The sequence below is a fragment of the Scatophagus argus genome, chromosome 2 (genome assembly GCF_020382885.2).
Source record: "Scatophagus argus isolate fScaArg1 chromosome 2, fScaArg1.pri, whole genome shotgun sequence".
NCBI lineage: Eukaryota > Metazoa > Chordata > Actinopteri > Scatophagidae > Scatophagus > Scatophagus argus.
The window spans coordinates 7,993,425-8,009,056 of NC_058494.1; the positions used below are offsets into that span (position 1 = coordinate 7,993,425).

General features: G+C 42.9%; 1 protein-coding gene across 1 annotated transcript; it reads left to right on the forward strand.

Moving 5' to 3' along the window:
• The first annotated feature begins 896 nt into the window (after nucleotides 1-896).
• cep170ab (centrosomal protein 170Ab) lies at nucleotides 897-15,582 on the forward strand. The gene is made up of 20 exons (XM_046405029.1): nucleotides 897-1,333; nucleotides 2,568-2,648; nucleotides 2,951-3,096; nucleotides 3,226-3,315; nucleotides 4,137-4,215; nucleotides 4,421-4,479; nucleotides 4,959-5,121; nucleotides 5,776-5,913; nucleotides 6,073-6,525; nucleotides 6,673-7,043; nucleotides 7,158-7,286; nucleotides 7,456-7,588; nucleotides 8,248-9,717; nucleotides 10,328-10,571; nucleotides 10,812-10,920; nucleotides 11,135-11,293; nucleotides 11,825-11,913; nucleotides 12,316-12,409; nucleotides 14,525-14,576; nucleotides 14,708-15,582. Exons 3-20 carry the CDS (start codon nucleotides 2,992-2,994, stop codon nucleotides 14,968-14,970), a joined length of 4,200 nt encoding a protein of 1,399 aa, XP_046260985.1. The 5' UTR covers nucleotides 897-1,333; nucleotides 2,568-2,648; nucleotides 2,951-2,991; the 3' UTR covers nucleotides 14,971-15,582.
• Nucleotides 15,583-15,632: the final 50 nt, after the last annotated feature.

The following is a 15,632-nucleotide window of genomic DNA, read 5'->3' on the forward strand; positions in this document are numbered from 1 at the left end:
CAACCCCAGTTCTACGTACTCCTACTGACAGGAGCTAAATTTACTTGCAGAAGTTATAATATTCAAGGGAAACAAAATGTCATGGTCTCACTGAATGTGTTAACATTACTTTTGCCTCGGGTTTCAACATCAGCAATCATCAACAATTTGCCGTGGTTTCTTTGGGCATTCTAATTGTTTGTTGCACCTAATTGTTCTTGATAATATACCTATGAAATAGTACCTATGAAATAATCCCCAAACCGCTCTATTCACAACAAATCTGACGGAAGGATTTGGAGAACTCTTGAACTGTTTATTCACAATGTGGACAAAACTCTGCTGTACCCAAGAAAATAGTTGGTGCCACACTATCGCAGCACCTGACCCTGCGTCTCTGGTAGTTTGAGGGCCAGAAAACTGCCTGCTGCCAGCTCACCCGAGTCCAAGAAGATGGGCGCAGCCTTGGTGATACCAACAAACGACATAAAGCTGCTTATTCCTAAAACTGCTGCTAATTCACAGATGGCCAGAATTGAATCTGCGTTTCCTCGTCATGCTGTGTCGAGGCTGCAGGAAGCATAAAGAACCACAAGGTGGAGCTTGTAAACTCTTGTAAAATGCACAGGCAGCGCAATCATTACATGTATTTACTTTGGTAAATTGTTGCAATTTTTCATTGCATTTCAGCAAATAAATTCAAGTAGGATTTACATATTCAGCCTTAAGGTTGGACCCCAAAACACATTAAGTGGCAACCAGGGCCACCAATGAAGACACCGCGTCATGTTACGTCCGCTTACCCCACCTCTACGTCCATGCCCATCATCCAGCCACGCTGCTGCTTTGTAAGTGTGCATACATGTAGGTTTACACTGTGTGCACTGTATATTTATCAGTCTGATCAGCCATGGTTCACAGTGTGCCTGCTGCTCTTCACGGGAAGCTGCTGGAAGGTCCTCACTGATCTCCCCAGAACTCCTGAAAAGCACAGCTCACCCAAAATTGCATATTCAGTCAGTATCTTCTCAACCTCCTCCCTATGAAACCTCCTTTCATAGGAAGGTTGACTGTCTTTATGACCAAATTCCAGGAGTCAACAAATTGATTGATGACAGCTATGTATGGAATGACTGTCCGAAATCCACATTCATGCAGTGTGGGCCACTCACGCCTTGCTGACACTACAGTATTACATAACCTCATGTGGTCTCCCTGCTTGAGCACATAGCGCCACCGCGAGGCCAAGACGCGGTAATGTTGGAGGAGCTGGGCTGGGCAGCGGGCTTGCAGCAGCGGCACCTCCGCTCCTAATCCTCCACGTATCGGATGCTGACTGTCCGTAGAGCCCCTGGTGAGTGACATTTATGTTCCTCTGCTTTTTGTTTGTGTATCAGGCCGGCGCTGTTTCCTGCTTTCTCCTCGCTCAGATTGGAGACGGTGAAATGAGCATCGCTGTGTTTGTGCGACGAACCTATATGTCGTCCATAACGGGAGAGCCTTGGCCGCACATTATAGCAGACAGCCTCTTTAACCCGATTTACTATAAACACGTGGAAACTGTTGTCGTAAATCTCGCTAAATGGATCCCTATTTGTTCTAAGGAGTGGGGGGTAAATGAAGAAGGGATGTCCTGAACGTTTAGGATCAATTGGCTTCACATGACAAGTCGGTGATAAACATCCACACTGTAGCCAACACATTGTAGCTACACATGTAATTATATAATAATGTGTATATTCTTTGTACAGCATTATATCATTTTTTACTGTATATCTTTCTGTATGCATCTTTAGCTTGGTGTCATTATGAGATGGCTCCATGATAAACGCGGGACTGTGACACGGCCTAACTGGGCTAATTTTCTGACTCTGTCATTGGTCGTTTATAAGGCACTAACGCTTGCAAGCGCACTTCATTTGTTGACATTTACAGGGGAGGTTTATGTATGAGAGTGGATCACGCCGTGTGTGGTCAAGCGTCTAGAAGGGAAATGTGGGCCGGTGTGATGCCAGGCCACTGAAAGGGTTAAATCGTCTATTCTTCATAGCAAGGGGGTGAGGGGGCTGTCATGTCCCATCAGAATACAGCTGATGCATTAACAGCACAGGAGCCCCAGATACCTCAAGTGTGCAGAATTATATCCCACTAATTCACCAGACTCTCGTTCAGAGCGTGAGTCAGCAAGGCCTGTGTGCTCATGATGCTCCTGCGGAGGGAGGACCGGCGGTTTGTCTCTGTGAAAAGAGCTGTTGTGTTTTGTGACGTTTCATGTGCATGGGAAATCTGACAACTGCATGGGAATCATATGAGTGCATCATGGGGAGGAGAGATGAGGGTTTTTGAGGAAAAACATTATTGCTCTCTTTATCTTCTCTGTTTGTTTCTCTGACTTCCTGCCTCTTTCTGGCCTGCGTGTGATCATATGTGTGAGCACTCTCTCTGACTTTCTCTCTTGACAGCATCTAATTAAATTAGCAGTCCTAATGTAGTATCATTATCTCTGTCTTTCTGGATGTCTGTCTTGTAATTTACCCCCCAAGCCATCCTCATTTCCTCTTTCTCTTACTCCTCCTCTGTTTTTTCAGCAGTGTGCCACTGGATTTGGTGACCAGGGCGACTCTACAGAGAGAATCAGTTGGGGAGTTTAGTAGGATGCCTGGAATTCTGTAAGATGTTGGTGGATTTTAACACTTGCATTTTCTCTTTCATGTTCTTTTGTGCTCCAGAGATAAGCATGTCAGTGTCCTCAGGTGATGCCTGAAATAGCTTCTGTGTACATGACACACACATGTGCAGTCATACAAAGATGTTGCAGTGAGCTTTTCTTGGTAATTGCACAAAGTATCATGCCTCATTCACGGTTGTTAGCACTCTATGAGCTTATTTTTCTATTGATCAAAGTATGAGCCATAAATAGACTCACAGAGAGATACAGATAGACGGGGGACCACAATGTGTCTGTTTTTAGCAGGGTGCGATAAGGCTGAGAGGTGAGCTAGTGAAGCAGAGATGAGTCTGACTTCCTGGTTCCTGGTGAGCAGCGGGGGGACGCGTCATCGTCTCCCCAGGGAGATGATCTTTGTAGGGAGGGACGACTGCGAGCTCATGCTGCAGGTACTGTAATGCAGCTCCTCCAGTCACAAGCACTGCGCTGTCATTCTTCATGTGGCCGGAGTACAATCTGAAGCACTGAGATTTGCGTGGATTACAGCGATTGACTGCATTTTGTGTGATTTGATTTAGTCCCGCAGTGTTGACAAACAACATGCCGTCATCAACTATGAGCCAAATACAGATGAACATAAAGTCAAGGACCTCGGCAGCTTGAATGGGGTGAGGTTGTTTTTATTCATGCCTTAATTGCTTTGTCTGCTTACTGCATAGAAAATTCACATTCACTGTTAAAGTAAGCGACTGCATAAAACTAGAATTGCAGCAGAAGACTTGTTATTCTTCTTGTTTTGTCTTCACTGCGCAGAATGATGTGTGTGTAGAGTTTGTTTTCGAAACTCATCTGCTGAAGAGGGAAAGTTAATCTGTGGTCAGTTTAAATCTGAGTTGTACACATGTATGTTAGAGATCATGTTTGTGACATTACAACTAGTCTGAAAGACTATCGTGGTCCAATACTCAACTTACACAAGTGTGGAGACTTGAATCCTCTCGTGCAAAAACACAGCAACAGAGCAACAAAGGCAACAACAGAGAATGGACTTTATATCTGCTAAAGCATGTCTGTAGAAGATTTTATCTCATCCCATATCTCATAGGTCATGATTCATCACCTCTAAACTGTGGCAGAAGCTGTTTGACTTGTCAGCAGCAAGTGATAATCAAAATGACTTATTTCATTTCTTGTGACTGTGAGACATTTGATCAGGATATTTTAGATTTTAACAAATACTTTTCTATTTTCCAAAAAAGGGACAAATACACTTAAATTCTCCATGGACAATGTTGCTATAACACAAACAGATAGGAACTGTGTCAAGACTAAAATTGATCGATTTAATTTCATCAGAAAATTTCTGTTTCAAGCACAAGCAAAGTAGACAAAGATTGTGATCAAGAACCCGCACCAGCCTTAAGGTAATTGGTTGTTATTAGCACTAGGTGTTAATCTTAACTTTTTTACTCTGCTTTTGCGTTTGCAGACATTTGTCAATGATGTCAGGATACAGGAGCAGATCTATGTCACACTGAAAATTGATGACAAATTGAGGTTTGGATACGATATCCTTTGACAATGGTTTTGTGTATCTGTGAAACCCAGTGACACTCAGCACAAGGTCAGGGTACCTGGACGCTGTAACTTTATCTGTTCTTGAATAGCTATGAATGCTCACTGCACTCTGCTGCTGCATTATAGATAAGCCTGTCAGTGCATGTTTCTCACCCCTGCAAAGAGCTCATCGTGTTTTACCTTAACCTGCCTCACATACCAACCTGTTCACTGTGGTTCGAGGAGAGCTGCATATTCCAGAGGAGGCCCTCAAGGTTAGGGAGCATGTTCTGCTTGTTGAGAGAAACGAGTGGATAGTCCATGTATTAAGAGACAGTGTAAAAAAGTAAATGTGCCTGTCCAAAAAGGAAAAGGCAGAAAGCTCTTTTTTTTTTATCGGAGTGTAAAAGAAAATCCTGAGAGAGGTGGATTTTAGTCAAAGAGAGTGAAGCACTGCTAAACTGGGCAAGATGTCACTTTTCAAGACTGATTAATCTGCTGTTTGATTGCATCAAACTGCAGGTAGCTGTAGAAAAGATAGGATTTCATCTGGATGAGGAAGATGAAAGTTCAGCTGTAAAATATAGACTGTCTCTTCATCTCACACACTATGACTGAGATACAAAAAAGAAAAGAAAACATATGGTCTGGAGTTATGTGCTATGTGTGAGGCATGACATTTCAATAAAGAAAAATCTGCCTGTCCTTCCATGGAGTTAGCAGTCTCTCTAAACTATCCTTGCTTGTCTGTCAGCATGAGAAGTTCAGCAGCCAGCTTCAGTTGAACCAGAAGAAACCTCTAGAGGGGGAATCGTCTAAATATGAGGCGAAACCCTCTGAATCTGCAGCAGCAGCAGTGTGTGAGGGGGCCGCTGCCAAGGCACCCGAGGCTCGAAGGGCGGAGGATAAGACAACAGGTGAGAGTGTCTGGGGGTGCAGTGCACAGGACATATTACATAACACTTAGGATAACATATTAACATGGTGATCAAAGGTATCTCAGGGCCAAAATTGTCAGTGTCATGAAATGAATTTATTGTTGATCATTTTGAATCATGCAGCAACAAAAATGCCAAACCTTTGCTGCGTCTTGTTTCCCAACTTGAGAGTTTGTTTTTTTTCTCTGTTTTGGTCTGTTGGTCAAACAACTTAAGCAATTCCAGGTTTGGTGAAGGAGAAATTGTTATTGGCATTTTTCTAACGTTTACAGAGTAAACAAGTAACCGATTAATCTATTCAGAAAGAAACAAAACAGCAAACTAGCAACAGGATGACAATCTATCACAAACCCTTCATCACCCTTCCAGTCAGCAGTATGTATAAATGTAATGAATGGTTTTGTAACAATTTATAATACAATGTCTCGCAGACCATTATTAATTGTTTATATCTATATATATATATTGTTACAAGCTCTAAATTGGGAAGATTAAAAGATTGCTAAATCAGTAATAAAATTCTTACAGTTAGTTAGCACTGTACTTGACAAAATAAACAGCTGGTTGTGGCTAATATGATTTAGTTATTTAGTTTAGTGGATATATATATTTATATATTCTGTATTTTGCCAGGGGACATAGCAGTGTTGCACAGAGGCACGCCCCTCTATGGCCAACCTGCCTGGTGGGGAGATGGAGACACTGATGACCAGCACCCGGGAAGGCCTGAGGAAAAGAGCTCAGATCGAAAGCGAGACAAAGCTGAAACAGGTATTTTCAATGCTGAGGCACTAATGCGGAACATATTATTTGAAATATATCTGTTTTCACAACTTGGTTATTAACAGCTTTAAATATGGTCAGTCTTGATAGATATATTACCACTTTCCCTAAATGCAGTGGACCTTGTGTTTGCTTGACTTCTGACAGACACTAAGAAAAGTGCAGAGGTCCAAAAGTCTTCTCCACAAACAGCTTCAAATCAGGAGCCCAGCTACTTTGAAATCCCAACCAAGGATACTCCCTCGACAGGTAAAGTGAGTGGTGAAACCCCCCCACGAGAACAAGAGGCTGGTGCATCTTCTGCTGCAGAGCCCACCCATGGCCACGCCTCCTTCACCATTGAGTTTGACTCTGGGGCAACAGGTAAAGTGACTGTCAAAGATCGAGTGGCGAAGGTGGGACCAGAGACCAGACCACGTCCTAAAAGGGCCGTCGGGGAGGAGCTGAGTCCCCTTCAGACAGCAGTGGTAGCTGCGGAAGTCAAAGTTGCCGACTGGCTGGCCCAGAATGAGCTGCCATTGGCTCTAAAGGACATGGTTGCTGAGGATGATGGGGAAAGTGTGAAGAGTGATGTGCCTGTACAACTGAAGAGTCTTAAAGGTGTGTATGTTCAGGCATTTGTGTGGCATGTGTTTCTGTATTTGTTTTAAAATGCGTGTATTATACTTTAGTTTAATTTAGCCTAAGCCTCTCTTTAACCCTCCTTGTCTATTTTTTAAATTGCCACCAACTACACTCCCATGCCAGACAGTAAACACGAGGATGGTACGCAGAGCGACTCAGAGAACGCTCTTGGAGAGCAGCGCAGGACTGCAACAATGGAGGAGTGTACATGGGGGCTTTGGGGCGGTGCAGGGTTGAAGATCAGGGAGGGTCGTGCTAATGTACCAGAGGGCCTCTTCGCAGAGGAGGACAGTCCTGCTCGTCGTCGCAAGTCTTCGACTTCCAAAGTGACAAGTGGGTTTGTGGAGAGGAGACGTGGCTCGGCACCACATCAGCAGAGTGGCCGTGATGAGTGCTATCACCATGGGGATGATTATAGTGACAGAGGCACCTATACCATTGAGCTGGAGAATGGAGATCATGAAGAGGAAGAGGCTAGGAAAATGATTGACAAGGTGGGAAGGAAGAAACTTGAAGTTCAGCTTCTTTTCTAGGTTTAGTCACTAGTAAGATGATATAATTATATGTGTGTGCTTGTTCATTCACTTACACGTGTGTGTGTGTTGCAGGTGTTTGGTGTAGATGAGCAGGAGGTTGCGTGTGTGTCCAGGTTGGGAGGTGCTGGTCAAAGAGAGAGGCTCACCTCCCAGCGGTCTGGAATGGGAGACAGAGGAAAGCCTGGACGCATAGAGACAGAGGTACAAAAAGTTGAAAGCTTTTAAAGTCAAACCAAAAAGTTGTCTGGTGTCTAAACTGACCTGAAACTGAAGTCAAAAGCATTTAAGTGTAAATTTAATTAGCTTAAAGCCGCTACTGTTACTCTCTAAAAACTTTTTCTCTTGTATCTTTCATGCTGTCATCTTCCAGGTTCTACCTGAGGAATTGGTGGTGGGTGGTCCTCGCTGGGTCTCACAATGGGCTACTCTGGCTGCAAGTCACATTAGGACAGACCCTGAAGGATCAGGAGGGGAGAGTCACATCATGGTCACAGAGGACAGAGGTATTTTAACCTTCTGAAGTCATGTATAATTGTCAGTTGTTGACTATTTTTGATTCTAATTTTATATTTCAACTTTCAATCTTGCCATTTTGGAATCATTTTTGATCATCACAACCTCACAAGTGTGATTTACTGTTATTTTTTTCATTTTGACATACTGTATTAACACATTGGACCTAAAATCACACAAAACTCTAAAATCCGACTGGGGAAAATGCGCTGAAGTGCGCTGAATGAAGTGCGCTCAATGCGCTGGTGTTTACTGCGTCTTCTTGCATAAAATGCGCGCCCCAAACGCGCACCAAACGTGATGGCAATGTTCAGGAAAAAAACAGTGCGTATATTTTTTTATCATAACTCGGGTTTTACTTGACATATTAACAAAATTTCAGATTCAGCGAGGCTGCGTCTTGCAGCTACGTCGTCTTAAAGTGGTCTTGTGATAAGGACGCGCCGGCGCGTCTGTCGACTCCTGAGGGTTAAAAAAGGATAAGTGGTGATTGGTAATGGATGCATGGTTCATCTGGTAGCGAGAGAATTGCTGAATCAAAACCACAACACCATTGAATCAATTCCACTAGCATAACACCCACCATAGATAAGCAATGCACATTTTGCGAGGCCCACTTAGCTAACAATACACTTTTCTCTCCTTTCAGCTGAAATAAATGAGTCCAGTCACTCAGCCTCTTTTGCCACATCTGGCTACACAGAACGAAAGAGGAGGACCCTGCCCCAGCTGCCTGGTGAGGAGCTTGTCCTAGGAAGGAGGACCCCAGGTTCAGGCTTGCGTGCAGATATGGGGGAGAAACAAGACACAGAGCTACAGGAGAAGGAGAATCAGGAGGAGAAGATGGCCAGGGGAAAGAATCGGCCTACTCATGGCACTGGCGGAGTAGGCAGTCACAGCAGTAGCCCCAGTCGCTCTTCACCAGCAAAGTCACAGGATAGTGGGGGCACAAGATCAGGCAAGTCAGGTGTATTGGCCAAGCTCCCCACTCGTCCACTGACCAGTGGGGAGAAAAGAATGGAGGAGGCACAGAGAAGGAAAAAGGAAGAGGAGAAGGCCAGGGAAAGTAGTGGGAAACCACTGTTGAGGCAGGAGAGTTTTACTGTGGAGAAACCAAGTTCCAATGTGCCCATTGAGCTCATACCTCGTATCGATGGGCTAACACACAGCAAAACTCAAAGTAGGGAGACTGGCATTGACAGCGCAACAATTCAGAGAGACTCAGAGGCTGTTGCAGCCTTTCTAGAGACAACTGTATCAGACCAAGGTGATCCACCAAGTCAGTCCATTGAAGGCTCCATGTCACCAGAGTCAGATGTGGACACAACCAGCACAGTAAGCCAAGCTGATGGAACAAGAAAAGTAGTCCAGAAACGTCGGATTCTTGCAACACAGCAGAAAGAGAGAACAATGGTGTGCTCATCCAGCAAAGGCCCCACCGGGGCCAGAGAGACACAGGACAGGAGGGTCAAGACCAGGGCATCTGGTCCTCCGCAGTCCAGCCGCCCCTGGACCTCCCTGGACCTAACTGACGATGACGTCAACTCCAACTCACTCCTCTCTGACTCCCAGCCCACCTCTACCCAGGAATCTAGAAGCTCTCATGCCAGGGGCCAGACTGGGAGCACACCAGTGGGGGCTAGCACCAAGTCAAGTAGAGTGAAGGTCACCCAGGCCCCAGCCTCTTCTGTAGCCAACAAAACAACCAGTGTTCCCAAGCCCAGGCCCACTAGGGCTTCCCTGCTAAGGCGAGCACGACTAGGGGATTCATCAGACACTGAACCTGCTGATCTTGACCGGATGTCGGTAGCCTCTGAAGCATCCACTGCAAGTTCGACATCCAGGACAGGGATGGCAAGAAGAGGAATGTCCCGAATAGAGGCTCTGGCACAGCCAAGGAGGCCTAGAGTGGGTTCCCCGTCAGCCCAGAGTGATTCAGAGGCCACTGTGACAAGAAGTAGAGGTCTCGGGGCTCGGAGTGCTGCAGGTGATTATGCCATCAGACAAGGACTTAGAGGGTCTAATGTCACCACAGCATCTGGACCCAGGGCTAGGGCTAACAGCGCCTCCAAGCTGCCTGATAAGAATAAAGGCACATCTTCCTGTGTCACACCTGCATGTAAGTAGTAAAAATTAACAGTTTTCTTTCATGACCATTGGATGTGGAAATGATAAAATCTTTTACACATTCTGTTCTTTCCATGTTCCAGTTGCTCTTACTTCCCAAATATTATAGTTAACTGCAGTTTCCACCCTGTAAAACTAAACATTCTTTACGTGAAACTGAAAATTACATTTTTATATAAATTTTGGGTCAAAAAAGTACAAAGTACAGTGTGAAAGGGGATGGTCATAGTGATGAATCCACAAAATAATCACCTGACTGTGTGGTTTCCGTCATCTCTGTGTGCATTTTAGCATCAGCTCGTTGCTTTAGTTTTATGGCCCGCAACTTTATTGTTTTGGTTTCCAGCAGGCAGCTATTTTTGTGAAAATTTTCTTTTAAAAACCCACTTTTGTGGAGACCAAAAGAGAGCTAAAAGAGAGTGAATATTGGGTTTTCATTGGACAGGTTGCCAGAAACATGTCCCCAAATGAATGCTAGTGTTGCTGTTGTTGTTTACTGGATGCTGTTTGCCAACACATTTGCCATATCACCATAAATTTTGTGTTTACAGCAGCATTTTAAACACCATCTAAACTTAACTTGCTTTCACTCTTACTATAAGCTGGCTCGCGGTGGCGCCGAGTGCCTGTGGAGTATGCTTCCACCTCAGAGGATGAGTATGGCTCAAATCGACACATGTCTAAGCAGGGCCACACAAGGCCGTTCCCTTCAACTCGGGTAGCCCAGCTCGGAGGTTCAGCCCCAGCATCTCCTAATCCTCCAGGCCTGGCTGCCCTGAAGCAACACTCCAGGGAACAGGACGAGTATATGAGAGACTGGACAGCACACAGCGAGGAAATAGCCAGGTATGTGGATGTGCCGGTGGGAGCAGTGAGTAATACACATGCCTGTTCTGCTTAGAAGCATGTACTTGTTATTACACGTTTTTATTTCATGATTTATCTTTGTGTTGGATTATGCCATGCTTTTCATAGTTATGTGTTCTTACATGAAGTATTTGAAATAAATATCAGCAAATAAACTAAGAAGACAAATTGGTTTAACATATATCAGATGGTGATTTCATGCTTGTGCTTATTCATCAGGATTAGCCAAGACCTAGCCAAAGACCTAGCCATGCTTGCCAGAGAAATTCATGATGTGGCGGGAGAGATCGACTCAGTCAGTCCTGCAGCCACTGATCCCGGAGCACTGGTAGTCAACACATTATAAAAGAACCACAAAATAATTATTTTTTTTCTTTCTGCCAGATGTGCATGAACTTCAAAATATCAGGATTTTCATTTGCTGCCAACCAGATCCAGCCTGCTACCAATGAAATTTAGTTTCTTAACAAGGCCAAATTATGTAGAACTGACAGCAGAAATAGAATCTCATTTCTTTTGTATGCCTTGTAATTCTGTTTTAGTTGGAGGAACGTGTATTTGATGACAGCTTGGACCTTGGTGGTCCTACAGAGCACAGCAGCGTTATGGGAACCAATGGGCGCCCTGTGGAGCTTCGACCCCGAGGCTCTGGTGGACAGGGTTCACGCGCCATCCGCCGACAGACATGGAATAGAGATGATGTGAGTCTGTGCTTCAATATAAAACAACAACATACTCTATTCTCAAAATATAGAGGCATTATGCATAGCATGGGTCTGTTAAAAGTCTTTATTTCAAGCAAAGAAAAAACTGAAATTGAAAATGTAGGTCATACAAATTTCACTTTTCTATCTCGATTTTGTGACTCGCTGATAACAGCAGGTGACCAAGTTTGTTGAACAATTGTGGATTGAAAGATCAATATGTCAGGCTGTAGCACAGTGTGCCACTAGAGGGAGGCAGTCCTACAAGGCAATCTCAAAAGGCAAAACTGTGTTTGTGACAGGACGCAAAGCTACCGAGCTACTAAGAATATATTTGGCAATGTGTTAATGTGTAAATGCATAAATAGTCATGGCTATAAATAGATTACATTTAGCAGTAGCACTGAAAAGCTTGTGTTCGCTTCTGTAGTTTCTCTCTTTAAGCGCAACTCTCTTCTGTAGTTCAGTCTGCATTCAGTCTATGCCACTGTTAAAGAAACGTGACATTCATGTGCTTCTGTCTGTCAGGCGGTTCTGGACAGTTTGCTACTAGCATCTGTCACTCAACTCTCCACTAGGATACGTCAGTCTGTTGACAAAACAACCTGCAAAATCAGGTGAGTACAGGGATACATCACCAAACAGGAAGCTGGGCCACGGATGAATGTGCTGTTATTGTTCGTTTAAATTTGATACTTAGAAAAGGCAAAAGCGGGATAGAAATGTCAAGGTAGGAACACATATGATGTCTAAAGATACACAACTGTGTTTTATGTTGGAACTAGGACAGCCAGCACAGTCTGAGTGGCACATCACAAAGGTTTACACTGACAACCAGCTTCATATCAAAGTCATTATCATGAGCATTGTGGCAACTCCAAGGTCTTTTTTCTTTCTACAACGCTTAAATGATGCTTAAATAAAATCACCTGAACTGTCAACTAATCTATCAAGAGTTATATTCAACATATTTTCATGTATTTTACTTTCATCTATTTTTGTACCAACTTGGCTTTCAGGATCCTCTTCAAGGATAAAGAAAGAAAGTGGGAAGAGATTGAGAACAAACTGCAGGCAGAGCATGACTCCTTGCTACTCAAGAGCTCCAATAAGGTGGTGAACCTTTGAACTTGTCACACTTGTGTCTTGTCTGCTGAAGACTCACAAAATAGAAAAGACAGTATTATGTATAGCCGCATGGCTCTCGGGGTGACAGTGCCAGAGGGAGCACATTTTGTCCAGAATGAAAGATCTCAAATATTACAATAAAATTTGGTTTAGATAATGATGATGAAGTAATCACTTTGGTGATCCCTTTCCTATAATGCCAACATTTCCAAATTTTACATTGTCCAGTGTTTTTTTTTTTTTTTTTTGCACTGACATTCAGTGTGTTTGTTGCTGTTTACAAATGTTTGCTTATATTCTATTCGTACTTTATACTTTTATATTTTTATAGTCACTTACTGCTCCTGGGACCTGAGTCCTAATTTCGTACCATAAACATGTGAATGTGAGCTGGTATGACAATAAAGTTCCTTGAATCCTTGAATCCTTGAAATAGGTTGTGAAATATGCTAAATGTTATACCTGCTCAACATCAGCATGTTAGCATGGTGCCATGCCATTGTTGCGATGGCCCATTAGACTGAAACACCAATAGTCCAAAAAATGTCTCACTGGAATGAAAAGCTCTTTGCCTTACAGCAAAGAAAATACAGAACTCTCTGCAGCTTAGCTCAGTCACTGCTGGCCCTGTCCATGGTGCTGAATCAGCAGTTGCTTGTAATAGGCTATCTTGTTCCTGGTTAGTATGATTTTTGCACACTCACTTGTGGTTCATTTGTGGTTTGAAAGCAAGTAGACAAACCACAGGATTTTTGAAGCAATTATATGATTTCAGCACGATGTTTAAAGATAAATTACGAATAAATCCATCTGCTGAGTCAGGAAGCAGCATTATAATCTTTCTGTGTAATCGTTCAGCATGAGCCACGGATATATTTCTGTATATCATTTGCCAACCACAACAACATATTTGTGCAGGTATTTTCCCTGATTAATGTTAAAACTGCTCTTCTCCTGTCCTACTCTTGTGCTTTTTCAGTTCATTATAACGTGTGTGATGGCGATCCCACAGTAATTAGTCCAGAATCATGAGCCTGCTATACAAGATGCCTCCTTGTCTAATATCTAATAATGTTTATAATGAAATTATTTCTTGGTGAGCATTTATAGCAATCATCAGACAAACAAACATAAAAAAAGTCAAATCAGCATGATGTTTGCTTTTTGGTATTAATTTAGCACAAATTCATACAAAGTGACTGAAAGGTCATTGATATGACCAGAGCATGGAAATAATTTCCCTATGAATTTATGTCGGTAATCCATTAACTGTTAATAGGATGGGATTAATAGCACACAGTATTAAATCCACTCCTTCTTTTTCTCTGTAGATGCACAACCCACACAATATCTGACTACTTACTGAAGCAATCACACTAAGTGTTTATGCTATTATAGCTGTTTGGAGGATAAAATCAAAGATAGTTCAGTCTAGCACATCACCTTGCAAAGTCCATTTTTAGAGAACAGGGTTCACCAATTGTGGCTGTTTTGTTGGGGAAAAAAGACTCATGAGTTGTTGTTATGGGTGCAAAAAATTCAAGACGACAAAACTTAGTTTAGGTCATAAATTCTGCATTCAACTCAGTCTGGCCTCATGTGAACCACTGAAGAGATATGTCCAGCCACCAAACAGTCGCAGGGCTCATAAAGCATTGCTGAGTGTGCATGGCACAGCTCCAGATTTGTTCCTGCAGCAGCCAGGAGTTGATTTTTTGGCATAGGCGCGCTGCGACACACCAGTAACTAATGATGACTATGATATTTAAAAAAAAGAAATATTGATATTGTGTTAATAATACATATATGATAATATTGTGTAAATAATCCAATGCTGATGTTAGGCCTGTGGATCTTTTCTTTATCAGTTCATCTGGTTGCCTTTTCATTATTCAGGAAGTGTAACTATATTTTTTGTGTACACGTTTGTACATATATTTTATACACTCTCCCAACCCCCCTACATTCACATTTTGAATGCAATTCATTTCATAAAAATAGTTTAAGATGTATTTGGCCCGTATCTGGTGCATGAACTTTCACTTTTTAATCACTTCCTGAACCAGTCGTGTTTTTTTTTTATTTATGTCTTTTTAACAGGAGATTTCAAGCATTATTCAAGACCTGAAGAGGGTGGAAAGACAACTGCTCGGTATGGATACAATGCTTTTTTTTAACTTTTAGTGAAATGCAAATTAAAAGTGTCTGTATTTTGTGGTGGTTGGAACTGAGTTTTAATTGAGAAATCTAATTTTAAATGTTTGTTATGTGTCGATCTATTAGTAATCGATATGATGGTGGACCCAGACGGTACTCTGGATGCTCTGTCCAATCTGGGCCTGACCAGCCCTCTGACTGGCCAGAAGATCAGTCCTGGGACTCAGCAGGGGGCGTCGGTGTTGCACTCTGGAGCAGGAGCTTCCTCCAGCACATTCTCTCCCTCCAGGCCTGAAGGATTGGTCAGTGAACCCTGTGGACCTTCAGGCTGTGCAGAGGTCACAGAGCAAGACCCAGGGCAGCAACAGAGCTTCAGATCAAACAACTGATACACTAGGGACATAATCCAGAATGCATCCTTCATGTTGGCCATACGCTGAAGCTCTTGGAAACAGATAGCAGTTTGACAGCATTTTTAAGTAACTGGTTTCAGACAAAAGGTGTAAAGAGGAAGGAGAGTGAAGCCTATTTCAAGGGAAAGCCTGACGACCCTGTCAACCTAACTGACCTGTGATGAGACTTTGTAAAAGTCCAGCTCTACCAAATAGCAGTTCTTGAGATGTGAAATATACAATATGAAAACATCACAGTAATAATTTGTGGGCTAATTGAGGAAGCTGTGACATAATATACAGTAACCCATCTGTGTTTTTGTGTTGCAGCTCATTCTTATTATCCATGATCCTGAAAAAAGAACGTAAATAATGAGAGGATGTAGTGTTAAAGGTAAACTCAGTCTTGCCAATTAATTACAAGCCTTGAAGTTTGTGTTTGAACCATTGTTGGTCAGCTGACTTAAGGCTGTTACAGGATCCCAAAATGGAAAGATGTGAAGGTGTCAAAAAAGAATTCAGCAGAGGTGTATGTGAAGTGTTCTTCTATCCTGCCATAGAATTATTTATAAAAAAATAAATATATTGTTGGCTGTTGCAATCCCCAAACCTGTCTCAGTAATGATTTTCCATCAGAAAAGGCCATGTTGCCCATTTGC